The sequence below is a fragment of the Callionymus lyra genome, chromosome 5 (genome assembly GCF_982586985.1).
Source record: "Callionymus lyra chromosome 5, fCalLyr1.hap1.1, whole genome shotgun sequence".
NCBI classification, from domain to species: Eukaryota; Metazoa; Chordata; class Actinopteri; order Syngnathiformes; family Callionymidae; genus Callionymus; species Callionymus lyra.
This window is the reverse complement of record NC_141822.1, coordinates 30,130,813-30,153,728: the sequence shown is the minus strand read 5'-3', so window position 1 is coordinate 30,153,728 and position 22,916 is coordinate 30,130,813. Positions and strand designations below refer to the sequence as shown.

Here is a 22,916-nt window from a genome sequence, read left to right as displayed (position 1 = left end):
GTAAAATAATATATAATTACATTAACATTACATACTAACAAGTAATCGTCATTTATTTGTCATATTTCTGTAATTCCTTTTACTCATTCTTCTCCCATGCTCTGAGCCACACACACCTCGGGCAGAGGAATGTAAAACAATGGGACCTAAACTGACTGAATGACCAACCAAAACTGCCAACACTCGAATAGGATACACTTAATCATATCACAATAACATAAATCACAATAACTTCAAAAGATACTGGATCAAAGCGGGATTAAAAATTCAGTTTCCGCAGTCCCCACCACTGTAAACGGACAAAGAGCGCTACTCTCTGGCAAATAGCAGTACTGCAGGACAAACACTATCTTACTTCATAATAATGTATCGTCCATGTACAAGGGAGTGACGTTAAAATAATATTATTTTATGTATATTTAAAAATATATATATAATCCAAGTTATGCTTAACTTTTAAATGTATTAAACCTCTTTTCTGCAGCGATGGACATTGGTAGTAGCATCATTTATTCCAGAATTAATAGACAATGTTTTTTAAATTTAAATTTCAAGTTTTTTTTTTACTTCAACGTGACATTTGCGCTGTAGCTGGCAAAGCTCACAATTTAAATACACATGTATATAATATTTTACTGTACTATTTTACTAGGTGTAATGAAGAAAAAATGTTGATCAAATTATTTGTATAATGCTGCCTTTGATATCTTAGAGTTTACCAAATTCATTTTTTTTTTCATCAAGTTATCCAGAAATTTAAGTAAAATAAAATGGATCACTAATTTATTTTCAACATATTTATAAGAATATATTTTCTATTACAACTTGAAAATCTAAATTACAATAAATTGAAGAAAGATGCAGCTTATATTTGATATAGCTTATATATACAAATGTGCAAAATATTTGATTGAATGGAGAATCCATTTTAGATGGTTTTTTCTTTCATTCGGTTCATTCAGGAACAGGTTGTCCACTTGTTTGTCTCTGGTTTAAAGTGAGGGTGTAGACACACTGCCAAAAGTTTAAAGGCTCCCTGTAGTGCGATTAGAATGTCTTCATGATTCAAACCGCTCTTGCTCTCTTCAGCCCCGAGTGTGATCTTATTCTATTTATATTCTGGCCAAGGTTACTGTAACAGTCGATTCCATCCGGTTAACCATACACTTAAGTATTTAATATCCCAAGAACAGGCAACAAGATTGTAAAAATAACACATTTATTTAAGAAAATGTTTTAGGAATTGTTGTAACATATTAGTCACTACCAAAATGAAAAACACACAACAATAACACTGGACTTTTTAATGACTAAAGTGACATTTTCACTAAACAACTCATTTGTGTTGTGAGTTCACAGCTTTAAGTTTGTAATGATGATGCAGTTACATGACAACACTTTCTTCCATCACATCACAGTGTGTGTGAAACACAGCAGCAAGCTGCAACATATTAAGCATTAAGATATATATATATGATACAGCTTATACTCTTTATAAAATGTTTGATGTTGCATTTCTTTTAAATGAAAAGAATGATTTCATGCGACAATAAAAACACACTCCATTGCTCCAGTCAGGTTAAGAAATGTAAACTTTGTGCGACAACACTGCTCATCAAAATGTGCGTGCTAACAGATGCTAACAGGTGCTAGCTGATGCTAACAGGCACTGACGGCAGTCGCAAACTGATGAAAAAGAAGTATAAACGATACATTTTCTTTGTGCGGCAGCTGAGGTGCACACACGTTACATAAAAAAGTTGTCATGTGAAAAATGAAGTTTCACCCAAGCAAATAAACAAACATCAATATGACATTAAAAGCATGGAACAGGCGCGACAAGCATATAAAGGCTGTTCTCTGCAAGGAGATGACTGGAATTAGCAGATTGTACTTTGGTTTAAAGATGACTTCAAGTCGTTGAACTTCCTCTTCGTTCCAAATATCTGCAGAAAAGATTGCAATGGAAATGGTTCAATTCACTTCAGTCTGTATTTATAATCAGGTCAAATGTGTGTTACTCTTACACTCGAGTATTTCGCAAGAATTCGTCAAAGTTTTCATCTTGTGCTGCGATCATCTTCAGATGCTGCTGGAGCTCCTGTGGGACGAGGAACAGTGGTGAGGACCTGAGATAAGTTATTTTTACAAGAGCTAGTTCCTTACTTCTCTGGTCAGCGGTGAGGTCTGGTGAACAGGCAGGGGAGCGTTCCTGTGCGAATCGTCGTAACGTTGGTAATAGTGGGCTGTTACTGGTTCACAATCGTACATGGTGTCGAATGCCTCTGTTTGTTTTACGGTTGATATGCCAGCTTGCCTGAGAGACAAAGCAGGTCAAATGTAAGTTTGATCCATGACAAGATCCATTTTGAAATTTGCAACCCAATCCAACTGATCTGTCAAACTTTGAACGATGGTAATACTCTCACCTAATTGGGTCTTCTAAGTCTTCGCCGTCCTCCTGGTCCCGCAGCACCCTCGTTAAGAAATAGAAAATTCCTGCAGCCACAGACAGGAATCCGGCCACAGTGACTATTGCGATCCCGACAACAAGTGGCTCGGATACATATTCTTCACAGTGTTCGCCCCGGTACCACCAGTTCTCCCCGACCCGGCACCTGTAGTTCACGTCATGAGTTCAATATGAGTAAATACACACTTGTCACGGTAACATGTATGATCCTCTCACCTGCAGATGGCTCCCTTCCCTGTGATGATGTCACACTTGCCATCATTGAGGCAAAAGTCTTTGTCTGCGTCACACACACTCTCACACGGGAGGCCGTCCACGCTGACGTATCCTGGCTCACACACACACTCTGCCTCGCCGGACCACTGGTTTACCAAGCACTTGGAGAACAAGTTGCAAGCCTGGAACTTACAGGCATCTGCAGCTTTACCTGCAAAAGACCAATTACTACAGTCATGTGACTTCCGTTGTAGTCATGTGATATGGGTCAATTGAACTAGGTGAGCTAGGGGACAAAAAAAGGTCTGATAGGCTCAGACAGATTAACAAACGGACTTGTGTCACCTTTGAAATGACCAGGATCAAACGGACGAGAGGCGTCTACTAGCTCCACCCTCAAAACACCTTTCTAAAATTAACCCAGTGAGATTTAAAAAGTGACAGACGTAGACTGAGACGATAATCTGTGATTAACAGGAAGTTACCTGACCCCCACACCTGACCCTGCCTTACCTCCACCTTAGCCTCGGTGGGCTTTGTTGCAGGATATGTTTAATGTTCCATAAACTAGGAGTAAGCTGAATTGACCAAGACTGTTTTGAACCAAATACATGGTTATGTAGTGGCTGTATGCTAATACATTTACATTTACAGCATGGTATTTAGACTTGAGAAAAGAAAATCCACTTTTAATACTTAAAAAAGATATATTATTTAGTAGAATTTTGTATAATGTAATTCTTACGCGAAAGAGTGACTAACATTGGTCTACTCAAATTTACGAGTGTCCTTGCATCTAAGTCTCCACCCCACTAAGCTACATATTTTATCCGACTTATTTTCAAGTTGTTTCCTGCTCAGCCAATATACTCACTGTCAGCTACTCAATCTAGTTACACTCCAAACGTAACATGTTACTCAGAGCCTCACCTCTCAATGTACAGCCCATCACAAACTGTGTTGTAAAATGCATTTGACACGTGCGGCTTGACGTATCTCTGAATGTCGCCAATATAATGCTCACAGATACGTTTATTTGCCTTGATTTTGCACAGTCTGGCCGATGTCTTTAATCATTAAACTTTAATGTTTGTAATGGTCTTATTTAGTTTCGCTGATTGGAAATACAACCAGAGTGAAAAAGCCAAGTTGGAGGAACACGCTTATGAGCCTCATCAAACTACGTAGTAAGGTGGATTTTTACAAAAAGTAACAGAGGTTTGTCTGGCGAAGACGGGCGTTTATCTACAGACAAGGTAAGACCAGAAATGGTTTTAATTTCAATCGTATAAAAAAGAGATAAGACTAAGAAAAATACAATAGAATATTTAAAAACTACATTTATTACAATATGTATGTTTTCATGATAACAAAGTTGAGTCCTTTTGCGTAAATTTAGCAAATCACAGAAGGCACCAGGACATATTAACCAATCAGAAGCAACATAAGGCGGGTCTATCTTTCATTACAGCTTCTCTACTTCCACAGACTGTAAGTGTGATTGAGTCACCGTCACTTAACAACATTTTACAAATACAGTGCTGACATCATTCTGCTGTCAAGCTAACCGTCGATCGGGATTCTCCAGTCTGAGCCGTAAATCTGAAGAGTTCTCGCTAAGCTTTCAGTATGAGGAAATAAATGTTTGGCTTTCAAATTAAGAGCATTTAATCAGCTGCATTTTCCTTGTAATCCTATATTATCATGGCATACTCTATACTGTTTGAATCCACGTTTGCTAATCCTTTTTATATTATTTATTAGTTAATTCATTTTTTCTATATGTATCAATTGTTTAAAACAAATTTAGATTTTCAGTCAATTGAAAGGTTTCAGATAATTGAATATGGCAGGTTAAAGATTTTGAATATAGAATTTAAAATAAATTGATAATAAAAATGTAATATTTCAGCTACAACTCTTATGTCAACGTCAAAGATGACGTTTTATGAAGCTATAAATCAATATTTATCCACAGTCGATGACTTCCATAAATCTAGAGGATGTAGACCAATATCCCACAAATATCACAACAATTCAGTATAGACTTTTTGAGAAATTATTAATTAAATCATATTTTTAATCAATCTTCATATGACATTGTTAAAGATGGACAGGTTTATGCTATAACTGTGGGTGGGTGTGTGTGCATGTGTGTGTGAAGAATGCTGTTGAGATATTAAATAACCAGTAGCCAATTGAATAAGCTACTCTTTTGGGTTTATTTTGTACATTTTACACTAAAGGAGTCAGTGCCTCACCAACCATGAACCTCACCGCACTGGCCTAATGTATATACCTGGGATAATATCTGTCTGCTTACAAGCTACAGTATAATTCATTATGTTGCAATAAATGCATTCTTGGAACCAGTCACCCCCAATGGGTAGAGAAGAGTCATCCATTTGCTAGATTCACTCTCCCTCAGGCTCCTACACTATCTCTGAAAGTGGTCACCACCGCTTTAAAAATGAAAAACATACCTGATTCAACATCCAATGAGTAGGTATCAATGTCAAGATCCATGGTATGATGTGCAGCAATGGCAAAGTCCTCCAGTATCAGGTGAACTGCTGTAGCCACACCCCTTGGAACCGGCTCCCGGAACCTCATTCGGCTGTTCACTAGGACACTTCCATTCCTGAAGTTTAGGATCTCCAGGTTCTGAAAGTTGTTCAGGTTGGACTCCAGGAATGGAACTAGCTAAAGGCGAGAAGGTCCGTAAACAAACTGGTGGCAAATTTTCATATGTGTTTGTCATTGAAGGTCTTACCAGAAGCATGAAGCGTTGTTCCAAATGACGGTATTGTGGTGAACTCTTGTTGAAGAGGTCGGGGGAAAACTTCATGTTGGTTACACGCAGGCGAAAGAAAACTAGAAGGTCTTGGCCTGCCTGGTTTTGGGCAAGATCTCTCTGGGCTCCTAGCTCATCCCCTCTCACTTCACTTAAAAACCCACTACCGTCACTGTCCACCTGCACGCTGGCTTCATATTGATCCACATTAAAGGTGGTCACAACAGAAGTAAGATTATGAACCAAGGTGGGAGGGACATTTAGGTCCTTAAGCGATGTAGTTTGTTCTGGAGTCCAGAGGGCCATTGGTGTACTTGGAGATAGAGTTGTGCTGATTAGATCCTCACCCTTAAGATCCGGGAACTGCTGGAAAATTGTGTCATCTTCATCTAGCACAGAGTCAGATACCCTAGTGAATGGAGAATCCCTTTCGGGCCCACTAAGGACAGGAACAGAGTAGAGGGTAAGGCTGGGCGTGGCGTCAGGAGCAGTTGAGGAGACATGAGCAGTTACAGGAGAGGAAGTGGTGATTGGTGAAGAAGTTGTTGTAATTACTATCACTTGGTCCACAGTCATTTCCTGGTCTTCGTCATTTTCCTGATCCTGAGAGGAGTTTGGTATAGCCGAAACACCAAGATGCTGTTCCTCTATAACTTCAACTTCTGGGTGGCCATAATATCCGTACGGAAGGAATGTAACAGTTGATTCTAAATGAAATGGATTCCTTGGTTCTTCAAAAATAGTCTGGTCAAGTTTTGATTGGTCTTCAGGCTCTTCCCATGACCACTCCTGTTCATCAGCTGATGCAGTTTTGGTAGGGAAACTGTCAAAGGGCTCTGTCTGATCATCATACTCCCCTCCAGAGGCTTCGAGGTTCTGGCTAGGTACCATCAGTGGAAGGGGAGTCGTACTGAGGCGCGGGTCCGTGCTATAACGTAGGGTTGCAGGAATCCTATCCGAAAATGTTTGGTAATCAAATGTGAGCTCATTTAATTCCTCAGATGTTGAAAGCACAAGAATTTTGTCATCTTCATTTTCTTCTTCTGCCTCTTTTGTCACATCGCTCTCCACATCCTCATGAATTTTCTGAACCTCCAAACTGTCATCTTCAGTTTCTTCTTCTGCCTCTGTTGTCACATCGCTCTCCACATCCTCCTGACTTTTCTGAACCCTCAAACTCTCATCTTTAGTTTCGTCTTCTGCCTCTTTTGTCACATCGCTCTCCACATCCTCATGACTTTTCTGAACCCCCAAACTCTCATCTTCAGTTTCTTCTTCTGCCTCTTTTGTCACATCACTCTCCATATCCTCATGAATTTTCTGAACCCCCAAACTGTCATCTTTAGTTTCTTCTTCTGCCTCTGTTGTCACGTCGCTCTCCACATCCTCATCACTTTTATGAACCCCCAAACTGTCATCTTTAGTTTCTTCTTCTGCCTCTGTTGTCACATCGCTCTCCACATCCTCATGACTTTTCTGAACCCCCAAACTCTCATCTTCAGTTTCTTCTTCTGCCTCTGTTGTCACATCGCTCTCCACATCCTCATGACTTTTCTGAACCCCCAAACTCTCATCTTTAGTTTCTTCTTCTGCTTCTGTTGTCACATCGCTTTCCACATCCTCATGACTTTTCTGAACCCCCAAACTGTCATCTATAGTTTCTTCTTTTGCCTCTGTTGTCACATCGCTCTCCACATCCTCATGACCTTTCTGAACCCCCACACTGTCATCTTCAGTTTCTTCTGCCTCTGTTTTCACATCGCTCTTCACATCTTCATGACTTTTCTGAACCCCCACACTGTCAACCACAATCTCTTCATCTACAAAATCCTCCCTTCCTTCTTCATCACCCCCCTCAATCTCGGCTTGGTCTTCAACGTCATGAACGTCTATCCCTTTTATGATGTCATGTGTGCCGACTAGCTCGTCAATATCAGCCTCATCTCCAGATGGTTTACCTTCATCCATTTTTCCTACAAACTCCTGCCCTTCTTGTTCATCTTCTTCTTCTTCTTCTAGATCTGGCGGTGGCAGGACTTCAAAGCCACTATTAGAGGCCATTGAAGTAATTAACCATTGATCTATATCCTCGCCATCTCCTGAGGAACCAGAGCCTGAACCATCCACACGCACAACCTCAGGGCTGATTTGAGGTGGCGGAACAGTGACAAAGCTAGGTCCGGTATCAGTAAAAATAAATCCTTCGTCCACCAAATGGGTATCACCTGTAGACAGGAAAAACACTGTTATACTGTAGACATTCGCTAACATATATACCTACTGTCATATGACTGTAAGTCGGCCATCTTGACCCCTGTGGACAGGGCTGAGGTACTCTCATCAAACATGAGAACATCATTCTCACTCGGTGGCTCATTGGGAGCAACACCCCAATCCACTAGAAAGTCGTCTTTTTTTAGGAACACATCCGTCGCGGAAGACGGAAAAGAATCTGGTGGTTTCTCTGCGGCAAGGACGTTGCCCTATAAGAGGAAATAGTCTTTAGTTTATTTAAGAAGAATGAACAAAGCTTGGATTTACCATTTCTACTGAGGCATCAGAAGTTTGACTCGGTGGCTTGACAGGAGGAAGAAGATTCTGGTCTGTGGACAAAGAGAATTCAACACTTTAAAAAGAAAACCCACAAGTTTAAATTAAATGGTTTTATAAATCACAAAACAACATGCAAAGTAAATATTGAATCATACCATTCTCAGAGCTCTCGTTGGAAGGTAAGTGGTGCAGGGCCTGTGTGATGTAGTTCCTGAAGTCTGTGATGGTGTAAACAATGGTGGGTTGTTCTCCTTTGCCTTGGAAGTATTTTTCCACCATACGATTCTGCAGCATCAGAAATTCCAAGGTCTCGTTGGACACACCACCAATGCCCACCTGAAAAGTTACACCGTAGTGGACAGAGACTACCAGGCCCCTAAATCACACAAAAGATTTTGTGATTTGTGACAATGACACGGACTCTCAGTAAGTTGATGTTGGAGAAAAACTACTCACCTTTCGAGATCTTTCTGAGGTCTGAAAACAAGAGTTCACTGTTAACAGCTGGCGCTCATTGAATAGATGGATTTGAAAACAAAATAATAATAAACCTGAAGTCAATGATAAAGACATCCTTGAAGCCTGAAACCTTGTGGTAGATTTCCTGGACCTGAAAGACAAGTAACCCCATTTAATATAGAATGAAGATTTAATTGGTCCTTTGGTTAAATACATGAATACACAATGAATCAGTTTTGTTAGCCTTAGATTTGGTGTTTTTGACAGGTACCTTGTGCGTGACACGGCGACTCAGTTGCTGGTACTGATGACTGCTTGGGTCTCTCAGAGCATCACTGTAAGTCTCCCCTCTCAGTTTAAGCTTTAGTTCAACCACCTGGTCTTGCAGCAAGTTCTGCTCCTGAACTGGTTCTGTTTGGATCTCATTAACAGCCTGAAAGAAAGAAAAGGATTTAATATTGTTCATACATCTCTAAAAATATATTGCTGTTCACCCATCTCAACTCACTGAATCACCAGCTTCTGAGGAGGCATCATGCTTCTCAAAGAGGTTCTGATCTGAGTCCTGAGGTATTTCTGTGGCATCATTGAAGTTCCCATTGTTGGTCTCATGCACATACACTCTGTGAGTTTGCATTGTTCCAGGTCCTTCTGTAGTTCCAGGTTCAGAGTGTACCAATTCCCCTGATTCTGACGGATCCTCAACCGCCTCTACTGCTGGTTCTAAGGATGGTTCTGAAGGTCTGTTTATCTCAATTAATCGTGGGTCTGGTGTTGCAAGTTCAGGTAATTTTGTTCCAACAAGAATTTCTCCTTTGACCGTTGGAGATTGTTCTTCACTTTCAGGTTCTACTTCTAACTGTGGTACTTCTGTGGGTTCTATTGTTGTTGGATCTTTGGGGACACTTGTGGGTTCTTCTTGTACATCTTTTTTTGGTGAGAGGGTTGGTTCATTATTCACATTTAGAGAGGCTTCTGGACCTCCTGTGTTACTTTCTGTCACTTCTGTCTCCCCTGCATGGATTTCAGGGTGTGATGCATTTTGTACTATATCCTCCAGATCAAAGTCCACTCCCACATTCTTCAGAGGATGACCTGTGGTGGTCCAAATGGAGTATTCTGTGGGGACAGGATCTGTCTGGGGGACGACTGTGAGGAGGTCGTCTTGCAAATGGGGCTCTGGAGTAACAGGAAGTTTCATTGGTACACGTTCTGGTTGAGAAGAGGACGAGGGACTAATTTCAGAAGTGACCAGGTCAGATGCTGGAACCTTGGATGGCCCTGGATCATCAGAAACCAGAACTTCACCGTCGATGGGATTGTGGGTAACTGGTAAAGTCAAGTGGTCGGCAGCAACCTCAGAAACTAATGAGGAGCCTTCCCCTGGCGTTGCCTCAGAGTGTGAACCTAAAAACCAAAGTATGTGTTTTCATCGGTCATATATACTCATGCACAAGTTTCAACAATGGTCCACTGCCCTCTGAATCACACGCCCAGAATTGAAGATTAAAACAAAACGACTGCTTCAGAATGGCCAGAATAGATGTCATAAAACTTTTGCCCAATTTGCAATGTTCAGCATCCAGACGGCCTGTAGAGCAAGGGTGGGCAGTAAATTCCGCAAAGGGCCACAGTGGGTATAGTTTTTTTTTCAAACCAATCAACAAGACACCTTTTCACCAATCAGGTGTCATGGAGTGTAATCAGTTCTTCGACAGTCTGGTATTCTTGTTTCAGCTGAAACCTCAATGGTTAAACTGTTGGTGCTTGATCGGTTGTGACTAAAACCTGCACCACCCCGGTCCTTTGAAGACTGAATTGCCCAACCCTGCTCTATAGGGACAAGGTTTGAATCCCGGGGAGGTCACTGCTGTGAGTACTTGGCCCAAGATGCTGATCCATTGTACATTTCTTCCATAAATTGTCTTATAAATCAAATGTAGTTTAATTAGTGTGTCTAGCATAATGTATAGCTACCCTCCCCCAAAACCAGTCAAAACATAAATAAATGAAGAATGAGCCAACGCAGCTTCTGTCTTTTTTCCAATAACAACTTATAGAACCCACATACACTCTCTATTTGATGTTATATATGCAACATACATAAATAAGAATGATATACCTCACAGACTGATTCATTATCCTCATAGAGTTAAGTAGTGTTATTGCAGAATTTCAAATTGAACAGAAATCGTAGCTCAAAAGTGACTACAAGCTGTTCTGAAACGATATTAATATTTCTTTTAATCTTTAAAGGGAAAATGAGTCAAAGAATCGGCCAAAAAAAAAGGACCTCTAATCAAAGCTCATGCAGGTTGAACTTCTGCTTTATATAAAATCAATGCAGTTGCGTCGCCTTTGGCCTGGATTGACCTGCTTAACACTTTAAGATGGATAATACCTCTTGTGAAGGCCGCCAGACAAAAGTGTCTGTCCTCAGGTATTGTCTGTGTATATATGATTAGCAGGGATAACATGTGATTGGGTTAAGCATGAGTCTAATTTAACGATCAATAATGACAGGATTAACATCTCAAATGAAGATGGAAAATATTTTGAAAGCCAGCTTTATTAACAGTTAACAGTCAACCCTTTTTCTTTTCTTTTAGTAACAAGACACTTTATCATTATTTTGACTGAACAAGCTAACATGATGATAAATAAAACTGATACAACTTTAAACATAAAGAATAACAGACTATGTCAATGGAAACAGGAGTTCAGTTGTGCTTAAAAAGTAATATAATAAAGAGATTAATGATTTAAGAACAGTTAACACTCAATCTCATTAACAGTATCGTTAGATAAACGTTATCATTGCTTGGATGCCTTTCTACATTTACACACTTCTACCTCTAATAAGACTTTTTTTTTATTTTTTTTATCCTAGAACAAATGTCTGATTTTCGCTAATGTAATTGTGGTCATGGAATTTTATTGTATAGCTGCAGAAGTCACTGATGGAAAGTTTTCCTGCTTCCATCCCTTATTTAACACAACTACGAACTGGAAGCTTTTTTCAATCGAATAACAACAACTGCCATTCTTATTACCCACCGCTATCATTGTGTCCTTGCTAGGCTTGCTGGCAGGTCAATAAAGTATAGAAGTGTTGTTCATTTTACAATCTTTAGTTGAGTTATCTCAAAATATATCTTGGATAAGTCGACGCTGGGGATGGTGTACGTCGTTGTGACGCGACTGCTCGATTAACAAACTCACTTTTCTAAGAGGTTTAGGAGCAGCAGTGTTTATCTTCCCAGCGTCAGCTACGCTAACAAAGTCTGACGTGCTCGTGAGGAGGAAGACAAACATCCGTTGTATCGCTCCAAATGTCAGGAAATTAGAAATAGAATTTTGACGCTCCATTCTCTCAGTCAAAGGACGAACATCTCATCAAATTGATTTGATTATTATTATTTACAAAAAGCTGCATTTGAACAAAGCAATGTGGGATTAGCAGTTAGCGTTAGCAAGTACAGTTATCGAGTACAGTGCACAGAATGTCAAAGGCATTGTTACGGCTTAGAGGGGATGGAATGCTCAACTAACCTTATAAAAAATTATTTGAAACTGTTTATATTAATATCTTTTGAAAGGATTTCACATTTTAAAATGTTTGCATGAAAAATCATCAATCAATATATACAATTTCAATTTGGCCACGACTGTGAGACAATTAATCAATTTGCACCGGTTAAGAGCAAAAAGTCTTCAACCAAAAGAACACAAAATATTTTAAAAACATGTGGACCAAAATGGTGAACTACATCATCATGTGGATCCGAGTGAACGGAGATGACCTTTTGTATCGACCCAACATGTGACTGGTGCTGTGTCTCAAATCGCATACTTGCTCACTCAAAGTTAGTATTTTTAGTGTGTAAGTGCGTTTCAATTCTTAGCATGCGAAATTTAGTGCGCCATGCACACTAAATTGGCGTATTTAAACGCCCACAAAACTGAGTATGGTTCGATGGACACTATCTACCCTAAACGACGGAAACGGAAGTTACGTCATAATTTGATTTGAGACATACTATCTGTCGAGAATTTGCGTACTAGTTAGTACGTACACTATCCTGATGCATACTAACTTCTAGTATACTAAGAGAAGTATGCGATTTGAGACACAGCATGAGTGACATATGGTTAATTTATTCATTAGCTTTAGAAATGTTGTGTTCATGAGTCCGGAAAGAAGTTGGGGAAGACAAATAAGGACAAGGGTGCAAAGGATGTAAAGTGTTAAACCAGCCAAGAAGCTAATGTAGCTTAAATGCTAACAGATCATCTAGTTTCAAATCATTCAAAAACTGATTGAAATTTAAATATTCAAATGAACTAGTGAAGTTTACAAAGAAATGAAGATGAACTACCTGGTGTGGTCTCTTCGGTGTGGACAGTAGTCGAACTGTGGGACAAAAACTCTCATCAGGGTCTAGAATCGGACACTTGACATTATCGATCTTGGGGTGACTAACCTGCACCGGCAAGGAGTCTGCGTAACGCTTCCTGCTGTCGTCGTCATGGCAACTCTCTGCAAACAGTTAATATAAAGATTTTTGGAGTATAATTGGATTTGATTTTGTTTGTTTTTTTGCATATGGAACTTACGGTCCGAACCACGCCCATGTGCTCCTCTGACTGGCTGAAGTAGGTGCTGATATCCGCGACTCCAACAGTACCGTCCGCACAGCGACGAACCCAAACTTGGTACTCGTCCCCTTCTGGGAGGCGATCCCAGAAGATCGTGAACGCCTCCCAAACCATCTCTTGACACACTGACAACAAGGAGGAGAACATCAGCCAGTGCAATCTCAGTTTAACCTCATTCCACATCTCCTGTTAGAATGTTTAGCTTAAACAAAACACACAATTCCTGCCATATTTCAAGCACATAAATATCAGGTAGCTGGTTCATTTATTTTAGAGTCAGTTAAGGCCTGTGGCAGATGTCCTGTCAAGAGTACACATTTGTATATTAACATCATAATCTAATGCAAAGTTAGACCAAGATGCTAAAGTACAGCTGGATTAGTTTCTGCTCAACCCACCTCTCAAGTGGAAGTAGCTGCGGTGGCTATCCACGACCTCCTGTAACGTCTCCTGAGGACACAGTTTAACCCCACTGGGGAACAAGGCTTGTCTACGCTGGCGGCTCGGCGACGCAGTCGGACCGAGCCGCAGAAGTCCAGAAGAGTCTGGCGTCCAAAGCACTCCTACGTCTGGCGAAGTGGAGTTAGCAGGACTCTGTCCACTGCTGTCCCAGTGGGAGAGAAGGAGCAGCATCCACAGCAGCGACCCCCGTCCCCCCATCCTTTCTCCTCTCTCAGCTCATCCGTCCTCGGGCCCACCTGACGACAGGAACGTGAGCAGGGGTTCCAACGGTATCCGGTTCCTGACAGTAGCGTCGGCCTCTCAGGTGAGCAGATGGAGCACACTGGATTTTTGTCTCCCTTGGACTCAAAGGTAATCTGCTTAGTTAATCTCCTGGATCAGCCCCGACACCAGAGAGAGTACAACAGAGACCAGAAGAGTCCTCAAGATACCAAGAAAGTTCTCTAAAGTTCAATTAGGGGAGATTTTGAGGACACAACGGTCACAACTATCACTTCAATCCACTGTACTTGTGAAGCTGCGTCAAAGTGAGCTGATTACATCCATTGAATTAAAGAATTAACTATTTCAGACCACTTTAATGAAGATAAATCCACCTGTAGAATGACTTATTCATTCAAGTCCAGCTGAATAAAAAGCCTCCAGACAATAATAAATAAATGTATCAGATGGTTAGCGACCAGATATGCTTTGACTCTCTTACATTATTGATCTACAGTATTCATTTAATTTCTCTTCCTATTCATATGCAACATCGTGAGTCAACCCCTGCTTTCATTCCAACTTTTCATTTCATATTTCGCACCAACTATACTGAATACCAACATTTTTTCTTAGGAACTATCCGTGTTTCAAATAAAATGTGCTTCTCTTTGTATCAGACCGTCCCCTTAGACCACACAGTCGTGTGTGTGTGTGTGTGTGTGTGTGTGTGTGTGTGTGTGTGTGTGTGTGTGTGTGTGTGTGTGTGTGTGTGTGTGTGTGTGTGTGTGTGTGTGTGTGTGTGTGTGTGTGTGTGTGTGTGTGTGTGTGATTGATGACCGATCGTCTGTCTTGTTTGTCGTGTTTTATCTCAGAGGACACGCGACCTCCTGCTGCTTAACCAGCTTAACCATCTGTAAGCTGATTGGATGACAGCGGGGGGTTCGAGGATTTCACACACACGCTTGCGATTGTGCGTGCGCGCACACACACACAGCGTTGTAACCTAGTGACCCCCGGCCGTGGAGTAGGAGAGAGGAGGTTTAGGAACATCAATGATCATCCCATGGTTGATCCCATGTTATTCAATGAAATAATACAACTGAATAGAAATGTTTCTAATGAGTTAAATTGTTTAGGTAAATATGCCAAGGAGATGGTATTTATAGGATATTGAACAGATTAGCTTATGTTGCTGTTTAAACCTGTTGATGTTTACACTTCTGGGAAGGCAGGGACGCAGACAAAAAGGCCTCAGGCCGTGACACAGAAAACACATGCTGATGCCTCTGGCATTTGCTTTTTTGTCCATTCATTGTTAAACCTTCCGTTTTCTCTGTCAACTGTACATCGTCTCGAGAGGGTCATGTTGCATTATTTAAACTGGTAGCTTCAATTTATTATTAATAATAAAAATTCTGCCTTAGCCCAAAAGCGAAGATCTATGAAACAACAGACTTTTTGATAGTACATGTTAATTATCGTGAACAGGCGTTAAATGTGTGCCTTAAGTTAAATGGCCGTGGAGCAGAGTATCAGGTCACATGGCACTTGTGGGTGGAGAATTTCATCTTATTTTACATTTAAATGGTGGTGGATTTTCTAGAAAGGAGGAATCTTTAAGGAATAACGGGACCAGGGGGTCTATATAGGGATAACGGCATGCTGGTAGACTCTGTGAGTTCAATAACTCTGCTTTAGATGGGTCATTTCTTCACTAAACACAATGTTTCTATTCATTATTGTTGTGAAATAAACTATTAGCGTGGCTAACATTCATCACCCAGTGTTTCAAGAAAGAAAAACATCTAAAGATTAAAGATAACAAAGGTGATGCGTTTCTCTCGTTACCTCTAGTTCTGAACAAACACGTGAACCCGTCAGATAAAAGGAAGTTTTAATTTTGAGAGAATAACATTATTCATTGATTAAATATTTAAAACACGCTGCATGTTCATTCTTGCAGTCCCTGCTGAGTTCTGTGGAGCCTCATGATGAGTTGACGAATCTGCTCGCGCTTCACCCGCACTTGTTGTCGTGGGAACCAGCGGTCAAGACGAGGGGGCAGGTCGAAGTGAACGATGGGGTTCTGCAGGACAAACAGGACAGAGAAGTTTAACTGATTCCGATGACGTTTGTGTAAAGAATCTATTTCTTGTATGCGTCATATGTTCACCTTTAGAAACATTTCTACGTAGTGCAGCAGGAAGACTCCGCAGTCGCTGCTGTTGTCCTGCTGAGGAACTCTGCAGTGGCTACTGGTGATGTGAGAAAATGACCGGCGTTTCCCTCGGCGTACTAGCCACTCCTCCTGGAGGTACCTGCACAACAAGCCACAGTTAGCAGGAGCAGCAAGAGTCAAAATGCAGCTGCACAGTCTCTATTCATGCTGAGGCTTAATAACATGATGCTTCTTTAGTTCATTCATTCAGTTTAGTAACTCCATTCAAAACAGACACGTCATGCTGGGCAAAAATTCAGCCTGAAGTCGAAACCTGGGGTTGTATTGAGTCAAAACTATGACAAATGTGTAAGTCTCTGCAAATGTGTAACTCGATTTACAAATGTGTGTTTTACAATTAATTTCCTCTGTTCAGCTAGAGGGACTTGAAATGAAATAAGCAGGAAGGGATCAGATGCTCTGGCCTGAACAGATGAAGTCATTCAGCCACCTGCTGGTGGGACTGCATCATTGGAACAGCTGATACATTTTACAAACAAATCCTGATACACATGAATTGTAACTGTTACAGGACTAGAATGCGTATAAAAAAGATCTGATTTAGGGCTGAACGATTATTGAAAAATTATATAATTATTTTTTCAATGTCCTTTTTTATGCCTTTTTTTTTAATCAAATACAATAAGTTTTACATTAAATGTATTTGTCTTTGATTCTCAAGATAAAGCTATCAAGTATTTTTTATGATAAAGGCAAATTAGGCATACCTTAAAATAAAGAGAGAAGGTTTATTATTTACTCTAATTACACTTGCAAACAAACATAACATATTCACTGCAAATACTAAAAAATTCTGTAAAAACTTGCTAAAAGTGTGATGTAAACATTTATATTTATGAGACAATAATAAATCATACAAACTTCCTTGCAGAGTAAAGAAAAGCGAAAACACAGGTAGAGACGAGAGTAGCGCACAAACATACTGACATGTTGTCTGGATTCAAATGTACGAACCGATGTCAGGATGTAAAGTTCTTAAAAACACTGTAGTTTGTTTCTTCTGCTGCTCTTTAGCTTCTCTAGACGTCACTGATCAACAGTTTAAAGTGTTTCTCTCCGTGTGCTGCGCTCAATGCCGCTCACAGGTCATTTTGACGGCTCGATAATTAAATGAACATTGAATAAAATCGCAACCTCTGTGATATAGTAATCACATTTTTGAATATCGCGATTATATCGCAAATGCGATTAATCGTTCTACACTAATCTGATTAGTCTATGTTTTTGGAGGATTGCATGTTTCATACCTTGTTCGTGATTCTTTTCATCCAAATTACACATTTGTAAATCGAGTTTTAGATTTGCGGAGAATGTTACAAATTTGTTAAACCTTTTACGCATTTGAGACCGTTTTAACTCACGGCGTAAAGATGCCTGTTCTGAACGCTGCGTTTAACCAAAAACCTGTATTTTACATCTTTTATAGTTAACAAGTGAAGGCATTCTCTGCACAATGTTAACCCTTGTGTTGTCTCTGGGTCAATGTGAACGACCTCCCTGGCTTCGATAAATACCTATGCAGTGGTGGAGGTCGTTCACCTTGACCCAGAGACAACACAAGGTTTCTACTCATGTTTTATATGCTTATGTTTTCTCACTCTCTGAGGAGTCTGCAGATGTTGTTGTGCATCGACGTCTTCAGTGAGTCCATGATCAGGATACACGGCCTGGAGACCAAAAACAAAGGCTGAGTCAGCACTAATGATGTCACAAATGCACTCTTCACGGCGATCCTTGTGACTCGCCTTCTGATGACAACACTTTTTCCGCGCCCAAGCCTCGAACAATCCTGTCAAAAAACATTATCAGAAAATATGTGGAATGAGTTTGGCTCTCAAAGAGAGGACCTGACAGAGTGTTTGTTACCGGAGGGGGTGGTCCTGTGAGAGTTGGTCTCGAGTCACCTGAGGAACAGAGAAGCACATTTCAGAACACTAGATCATCAACACTGGATCAGCCGTATCTTAAGAATCACCTGCATCACACTCGAACTGCACTGAAACACTTTCCTCCAGAGCAGGGAAACAGACCACCACCAGAAACCAGTGACACCTGAGAAACACTAACACCTCAGCTTGGAGAAACTCGCATGTGACAGCATGCTGTGAAGGATAAATACTCGTAATTGACTGGAACAAACAGGAAGTCTTTGCTGAAGATGTCAACTTGGCGCGTCCACGTTTTAACTCTCTGATGCCTCGTGTGGGCATCCCTGGTGGGGGAGAAAATATTTCTTCTCAATAAAGGTTGTTATGCTAGCTGGTTGGTGGGCTGAACGTTCCCACAGTTTCTTACGGTATAGAAGCACAGTCCTCTCCAGCCACTCGTTTACGGCTCAACTGTTTGTAAAAAAAGCTACAGAATATGTGACTTCGCTCAGCCACAGCTCTGCCCATCCCCTCAAGGAAAAGGTATCTGTAGAATAGAAAAAGGAATTTAATCGTAATTGTTGTTATAAAAAAAAAAAACTCAGGCATTTTAGATTTCAGGATGTCATACAGTGGTTTTCCTTTTCCATTTTGAACTATTCAGAACAAAGAACATTTGTGGTGAGGTGGAAAAAAAAACACTTTAAAAGATTAAAGGTGGTTTGGGACATTAGCTATATTGAAGTATGATTGTTTCATTTTCAAACATTGGCTATTAAGGTGCTCATCAGAAATGTGTAACCCACTTATAGTCATCAAAAAGTGACTTACTTGAGGTAGAAGTCGACGATAACATCATTAAGAAACTGTCCGTCCTGCAGACAGAACAAGTCGTCCTGTGACACAGAGATCCGCCCCTTAGAGGGGGGAGGGGGGTACTGCAGCAACCTGGACACAGCAAAGCAGACTTATATCATGTTCCATCAACTTGTAAAAACTGAGGTCAAACCTGGTCGAGAACCTCTGGCTAGAATTTTCACTGATGACTCGGACTGGCGGCTCCTGAAAGGCACAGATCACATGACTCATCTGACCTACTGTAGAACTCATCAGTGTAACCATAGGGATTTACATCAGAGTGACCCAGCAGGCTGAGAAGATGCTGGTCCAGAGGGGCGGGGCAAGAGTGTAGCAGCAGGAGGCCATCTGACCAATCCAGAGGAGAGGGAGGATCAGTCATGCAACGTCCCTTTTTGTACTCCTGCAGTTCCAGGATGGAGGCCAGCAGAGCAACCTTCACGTCCTGCAACTGCTCCTTCATCACCAGCACGAGGCAGCAGCAGGCCACGTCTGGAATCACAGTAGGTCGGCCATACAGAACATTTTGTCCAACATGTACCAAAAACATTTCTAAACATACCCGAGAGTGTGGTGGTCTGCAGGGGGGTCAGTTCCCTGTGCAACATACATGCCTGAGCCTCAGTCACCCACAGAAAGAGCAGCGAAGGAGCAGGACCTTCCCAGCCAGCCAGCAGGGTCCCACCATTTGCAACACCCCCATCCCAGACTCCATAGCCCCGTAGCTGTGATGCCACCACTGTGACATGCGTCGACTCTCCTCCTTCATTATCTTGTGCTTCTGAGACACACACAATATAACAGGAAATATTTGACTAATCAAATTCCAAAGGAAAATATTTTAAAACTTTCTGTCAATTAATTTGGAATTTTCAGAATTAAATACAATTCATATGAATTATGTTTTATTTTTTAGAAAGAAACTGAGAGAATATAAACACTTGATGTGGTTTTTTAAACACATTTAACAGTTACTCTAACTTTTCAAAACAAACATGAAATATTATTACCTCTTAGTGGCAGAGTGATTCCAGACTCTGTAATCTAAACAAACACAAGCACATAAGAGTCCAGATACGTAAGAATATTTTAATCATTGTGCAAGTTTGAGTGTCTGTGTCTGTGTTACCGTCATGCTCCCGTCAGCGTTGGCCGTCATCATTCCAGCATTGAGAGAACAAAACTCTAATTTAAGGAAGGATGGTGGATCCACTGCATTGACCTGTAAGTCAGATTCAATAACAAGTGACCAGGTGAGCTTTGTTTTGTTACCATGCAGAGAGCACTTGTAAACGTCCTACATTCATGGCCGAAGACTTCTTAACGTGTGGCTCATTCTCTTCTTCTTCTTCTTCACTAGAGAGAACAACTGTAGAGAGGAGACGACTAATCAGACACATGCCCCCAGTGGCTGCAACAGAAGCTGGAGATTTAAAATGACCATTAAAAAAAAATGGGATTGAAAGGTACTCACTGGTTTCAGACTGGTTCTCTTTAGGTTTGTTGTGTTTAAGAATTGGCGACCGACTGATGGTGCTTTTTCTCAGCATCCTCCATTGCTCACGCTCCGTCATGCCACGTAACCATGAGGTCTGGTTCAGCCTCCGCTTCTTAGAGGCCGTTGAAGGCGATGTCAGGGCATTATTGACCTTTGGGCAGGGCAGGTCAGGAACTGACGTGTCTGGAACCACGGGGTCATCCTCAGATGTAGATAAGTTGTGCTGAAAATGTATACAAATACAATGATCTCTTTGAAGTTGATCATTTTCCCTGGTAAATAAGATTTAAAAGGAAGACCAAATTCAAAACATGCCAAATGTATGTGTTTGAAAGTTAGGTGAAGAATTTTGTGTTTTGCTACACTTTTGATGTTTTTTACATTATACCCTGTATACTACATATACTTTTATCAATCCTTTAAATACTTATTGACAACTTTACTAGGTAGGTATAGTTGAGTCATCTCTTTTTCTTGCCATCTTTTTTTTCAAATGAAATGTAATAAACAGAATGTAAAACTCACTCTTTCCTCTGTCTGTGATGTTGTCAGAGTTCCTTCCTCAGCAGAGGATGAACTTCCTTCAGGCTCTTCTATGGACAGACTGAACTGCCGCTGAGCAAAGCAGCTTTGAACTGGATGTGCTTCAGCTTCAGAAGACAAATCAGTGCATCAAAACACATACGGTTCTTTGACAATTCATGAAAACCTACCAGTCAACTTCTTCTGTGGAAGGGGAGATTCATCTGGAAGAAGTCTATCTGACGCTCTCTTAGGACGCCAACTGGAAAATAAAGTGGTAAGTCTAACTCTGTTTTGTGATATTAGTCATAGACAGTAAAACTCACCCAGGTGCCGGCTGTGGGTGACTGGTCCTGCACCCCCCTTCTCTGTGATTGGCTCCTCTGTGACCCGTTCCATTAAGACCAAGCAATGTCTTTACTACATGACCGAACTTTGGAACACTGCAACCCGTGTCAAAGTCAGCATCTGTAATATAACTTTAGATATTCTGTGAGAATAGTTTCTTCTTACCTCTGAGAGGAGTGTTTGACGTTTTCTCTATTAGAGCCAAAACGAGGTGATTGACCCCAGTTCCCCTAGTCCAAGAACATAAAAAATAACAAGATTTACAATTTAAGAATATCTAATCAGCACCATACATCAAAGATCATTATGAAGGACCTCATGTTCCAGTGCAGGGACCTGGAGACGAGATAGTGGCGACTGAACATGCACTTGTGGGGATCCACAGTCTGAATGTTGTTTTTTCTTGGGTATCTTGAAGTTCAACGCCATTCTAACAGAAAAAAGAACAATAAACATATCTCACATGTTTTATATGAAAAGGAGAACTATAATGAGAACATTATGGGTCAACTAAAAACTATAAAGTTATCTGTTCCTCAGACCACTTATTTATACTCAAGAAGCCTCTGGGGTGAGAGGTGAAAATGAGTTAACAAGAAACCACAAGGCCAACAAAACATCTGACCCACTAAATATATTGCTAACTTTTATATTTGCACTTTCTGTGATTTAATGTCCTGTGATCTTCTCAAGTAATTTACATATATACATCTGTTTAACTTGTGTCACTTGTGTGGTGAAAAGCTAATATAGGCCTTATAGAAAATATAGAACAATCGTTCAGACTTACAGGAGACATAAAGTCCTGTGTAAGAAAAATGTTCTCGAATCATCACCATTGTATATATAGACAGATAAACCGTTGTTTGGAACAAGGTTATGTATATCGGAAACATATAAGACAACTGATCAGCATACAAATTCGTACTTTAAGGAGGAGGTACGCAATGAAAACAACCGTTCGAAAAGAGGACATATTATAGTAAAGCGTCCATATAAACCCTGTTAACACTACAAGTAGATATAGCACCATCATTTGTCGTTTACCTTACGTTACAACTTGTTTGAGCAAAGTAAACCGAGAGTTGAGTTGTTAATTCAGCAACATTCATTCGTGAGGGACGAAGTTAAAAGATACAAACCTATTAGTTCCAGATATAAGGAGCGAGAAGCTAACCGGCGAGCTAACAACAACCCGGAGCTCAGCCAGGTTCTAGCAACCTCGACGCCGTTGTTTTCTAATGACGTCTGTCGTTTTTCCATTTAAAGTCAACTATGCCCTGTTCGGTTCGTTCAAAATGCGCAAAAATATTAAAAGGTTTCAGTAAAACATCGTTTAAAACAGCAGAGCGCGACACTGTTGACAACACAGACTGAGATGCGTATACTGATGACGTCACTTCCCATCTCGAGCGCACTCCACGTTATACCGCGGTGAAGTTACTATGATATTGGATATTCGACCATTTTTTTACATCTCAATTTATAGAAAAAAAATGTGGCTGAACCATCTCTCCTCAGATCGAACAGCCGAGATCAGTGAGCTCTCCCCGGTCTTGTAGAGAACGAAGACTCATCTGTCCAATATCTAATAAAAAACTAATTTCACTGCAGTCCACAGTATTGTGTTCTTTATTCTTACCAAATGAAAATAGAAATTCCCAATATTTGTCCAATGTTAAGAAGAAACTACGATTTGAAAAAACGCAAGCGACGAAACCGTTTTATTTTGAAGTCCAACAAGTAACTTGTGAAAAAGCGTT

The 22,916-nt window shown here is 40.6% G+C and overlaps 2 protein-coding genes across 2 annotated transcripts; both read right to left on the bottom strand.

The window, feature by feature from the left end:
* Window positions 1-1,912: 1,912 nt before the first annotated feature.
* Window positions 1,913-13,872, bottom strand: LOC148080260 (interphotoreceptor matrix proteoglycan 2-like). The gene is made up of 21 exons (XM_087792630.1): window positions 13,553-13,872; window positions 13,113-13,279; window positions 12,980-13,035; window positions 12,875-12,909; window positions 9,004-9,902; window positions 8,767-8,928; window positions 8,588-8,646; window positions 8,493-8,513; window positions 8,192-8,412; window positions 8,025-8,086; window positions 7,765-7,966; window positions 7,265-7,708; window positions 6,782-6,791; window positions 6,662-6,702; window positions 5,463-6,523; window positions 5,173-5,392; window positions 2,690-2,900; window positions 2,430-2,618; window positions 2,167-2,317; window positions 2,028-2,101; window positions 1,913-1,946 (listed from the first exon to the last, which is right to left on the bottom strand). Exons 1-21 carry the CDS (start codon window positions 13,812-13,814, stop codon window positions 1,913-1,915), a joined length of 4,581 nt encoding a protein of 1,526 aa, XP_087648756.1. The 5' UTR covers window positions 13,815-13,872.
* A 1,834-nt stretch (window positions 13,873-15,706) lies between these two features.
* On the bottom strand, window positions 15,707-22,529 carry senp7b (SUMO specific peptidase 7b). Its single transcript, XM_087792628.1, has 22 exons — window positions 22,296-22,529; window positions 21,469-21,583; window positions 21,319-21,383; window positions 21,132-21,248; window positions 20,997-21,067; window positions 20,809-20,933; window positions 20,260-20,506; window positions 20,087-20,154; window positions 19,915-20,007; window positions 19,796-19,829; window positions 19,348-19,566; window positions 19,060-19,277; window positions 18,937-18,989; window positions 18,759-18,875; window positions 18,355-18,474; window positions 18,179-18,271; window positions 18,035-18,111; window positions 17,926-17,963; window positions 17,805-17,848; window positions 17,658-17,726; window positions 15,994-16,138; window positions 15,707-15,906 (listed from the first exon to the last, which is right to left on the bottom strand). The coding sequence occupies exons 2-22, from the start codon at window positions 21,580-21,582 to the stop codon at window positions 15,772-15,774; spliced, it is 2,262 nt and encodes a 753-aa protein (XP_087648754.1). The 5' UTR covers window position 21,583; window positions 22,296-22,529; the 3' UTR covers window positions 15,707-15,771.
* Window positions 22,530-22,916: the final 387 nt, after the last annotated feature.

What these genes read in the sequence shown, in the direction of transcription:
- LOC148080260 (XM_087792630.1), bottom strand. Translation starts at nt 13,814, where the DNA reads ATGGGGGGACGGGGGTCGCTGCTGTGGATGCTGCTCCTTCTCTCCCAC. An exon ending in GTCGCCGTGTCACGCACAAG is followed by an intron (nt 8,647 to 8,766) that starts GTACCTGTCAAA and finishes CTTGTCTTTCAG; the next exon opens with GTCCAGGAAATCTACCACAA. An exon ending in CGACTTACAGTCATATGACA is followed by an intron (nt 7,709 to 7,764) that starts GTAGGTATATAT and finishes TCCTGTCTACAG; the next exon opens with GTGATACCCATTTGGTGGAC.
- senp7b (XM_087792628.1), bottom strand. Translation starts at nt 21,582, where the DNA reads ATGGCGTTGAACTTCAAGATACCCAAGAAAAAACAACATTCAGACTGT. An exon ending in GCCTGCTGGGTCACTCTGAT is followed by an intron (nt 18,990 to 19,059) that starts GTAAATCCCTAT and finishes TGTGCCTTTCAG; the next exon opens with GAGCCGCCAGTCCGAGTCAT. An exon ending in ACGTAGAAATGTTTCTAAAG is followed by an intron (nt 15,907 to 15,993) that starts GTGAACATATGA and finishes TTTGTCCTGCAG; the next exon opens with AACCCCATCGTTCACTTCGA.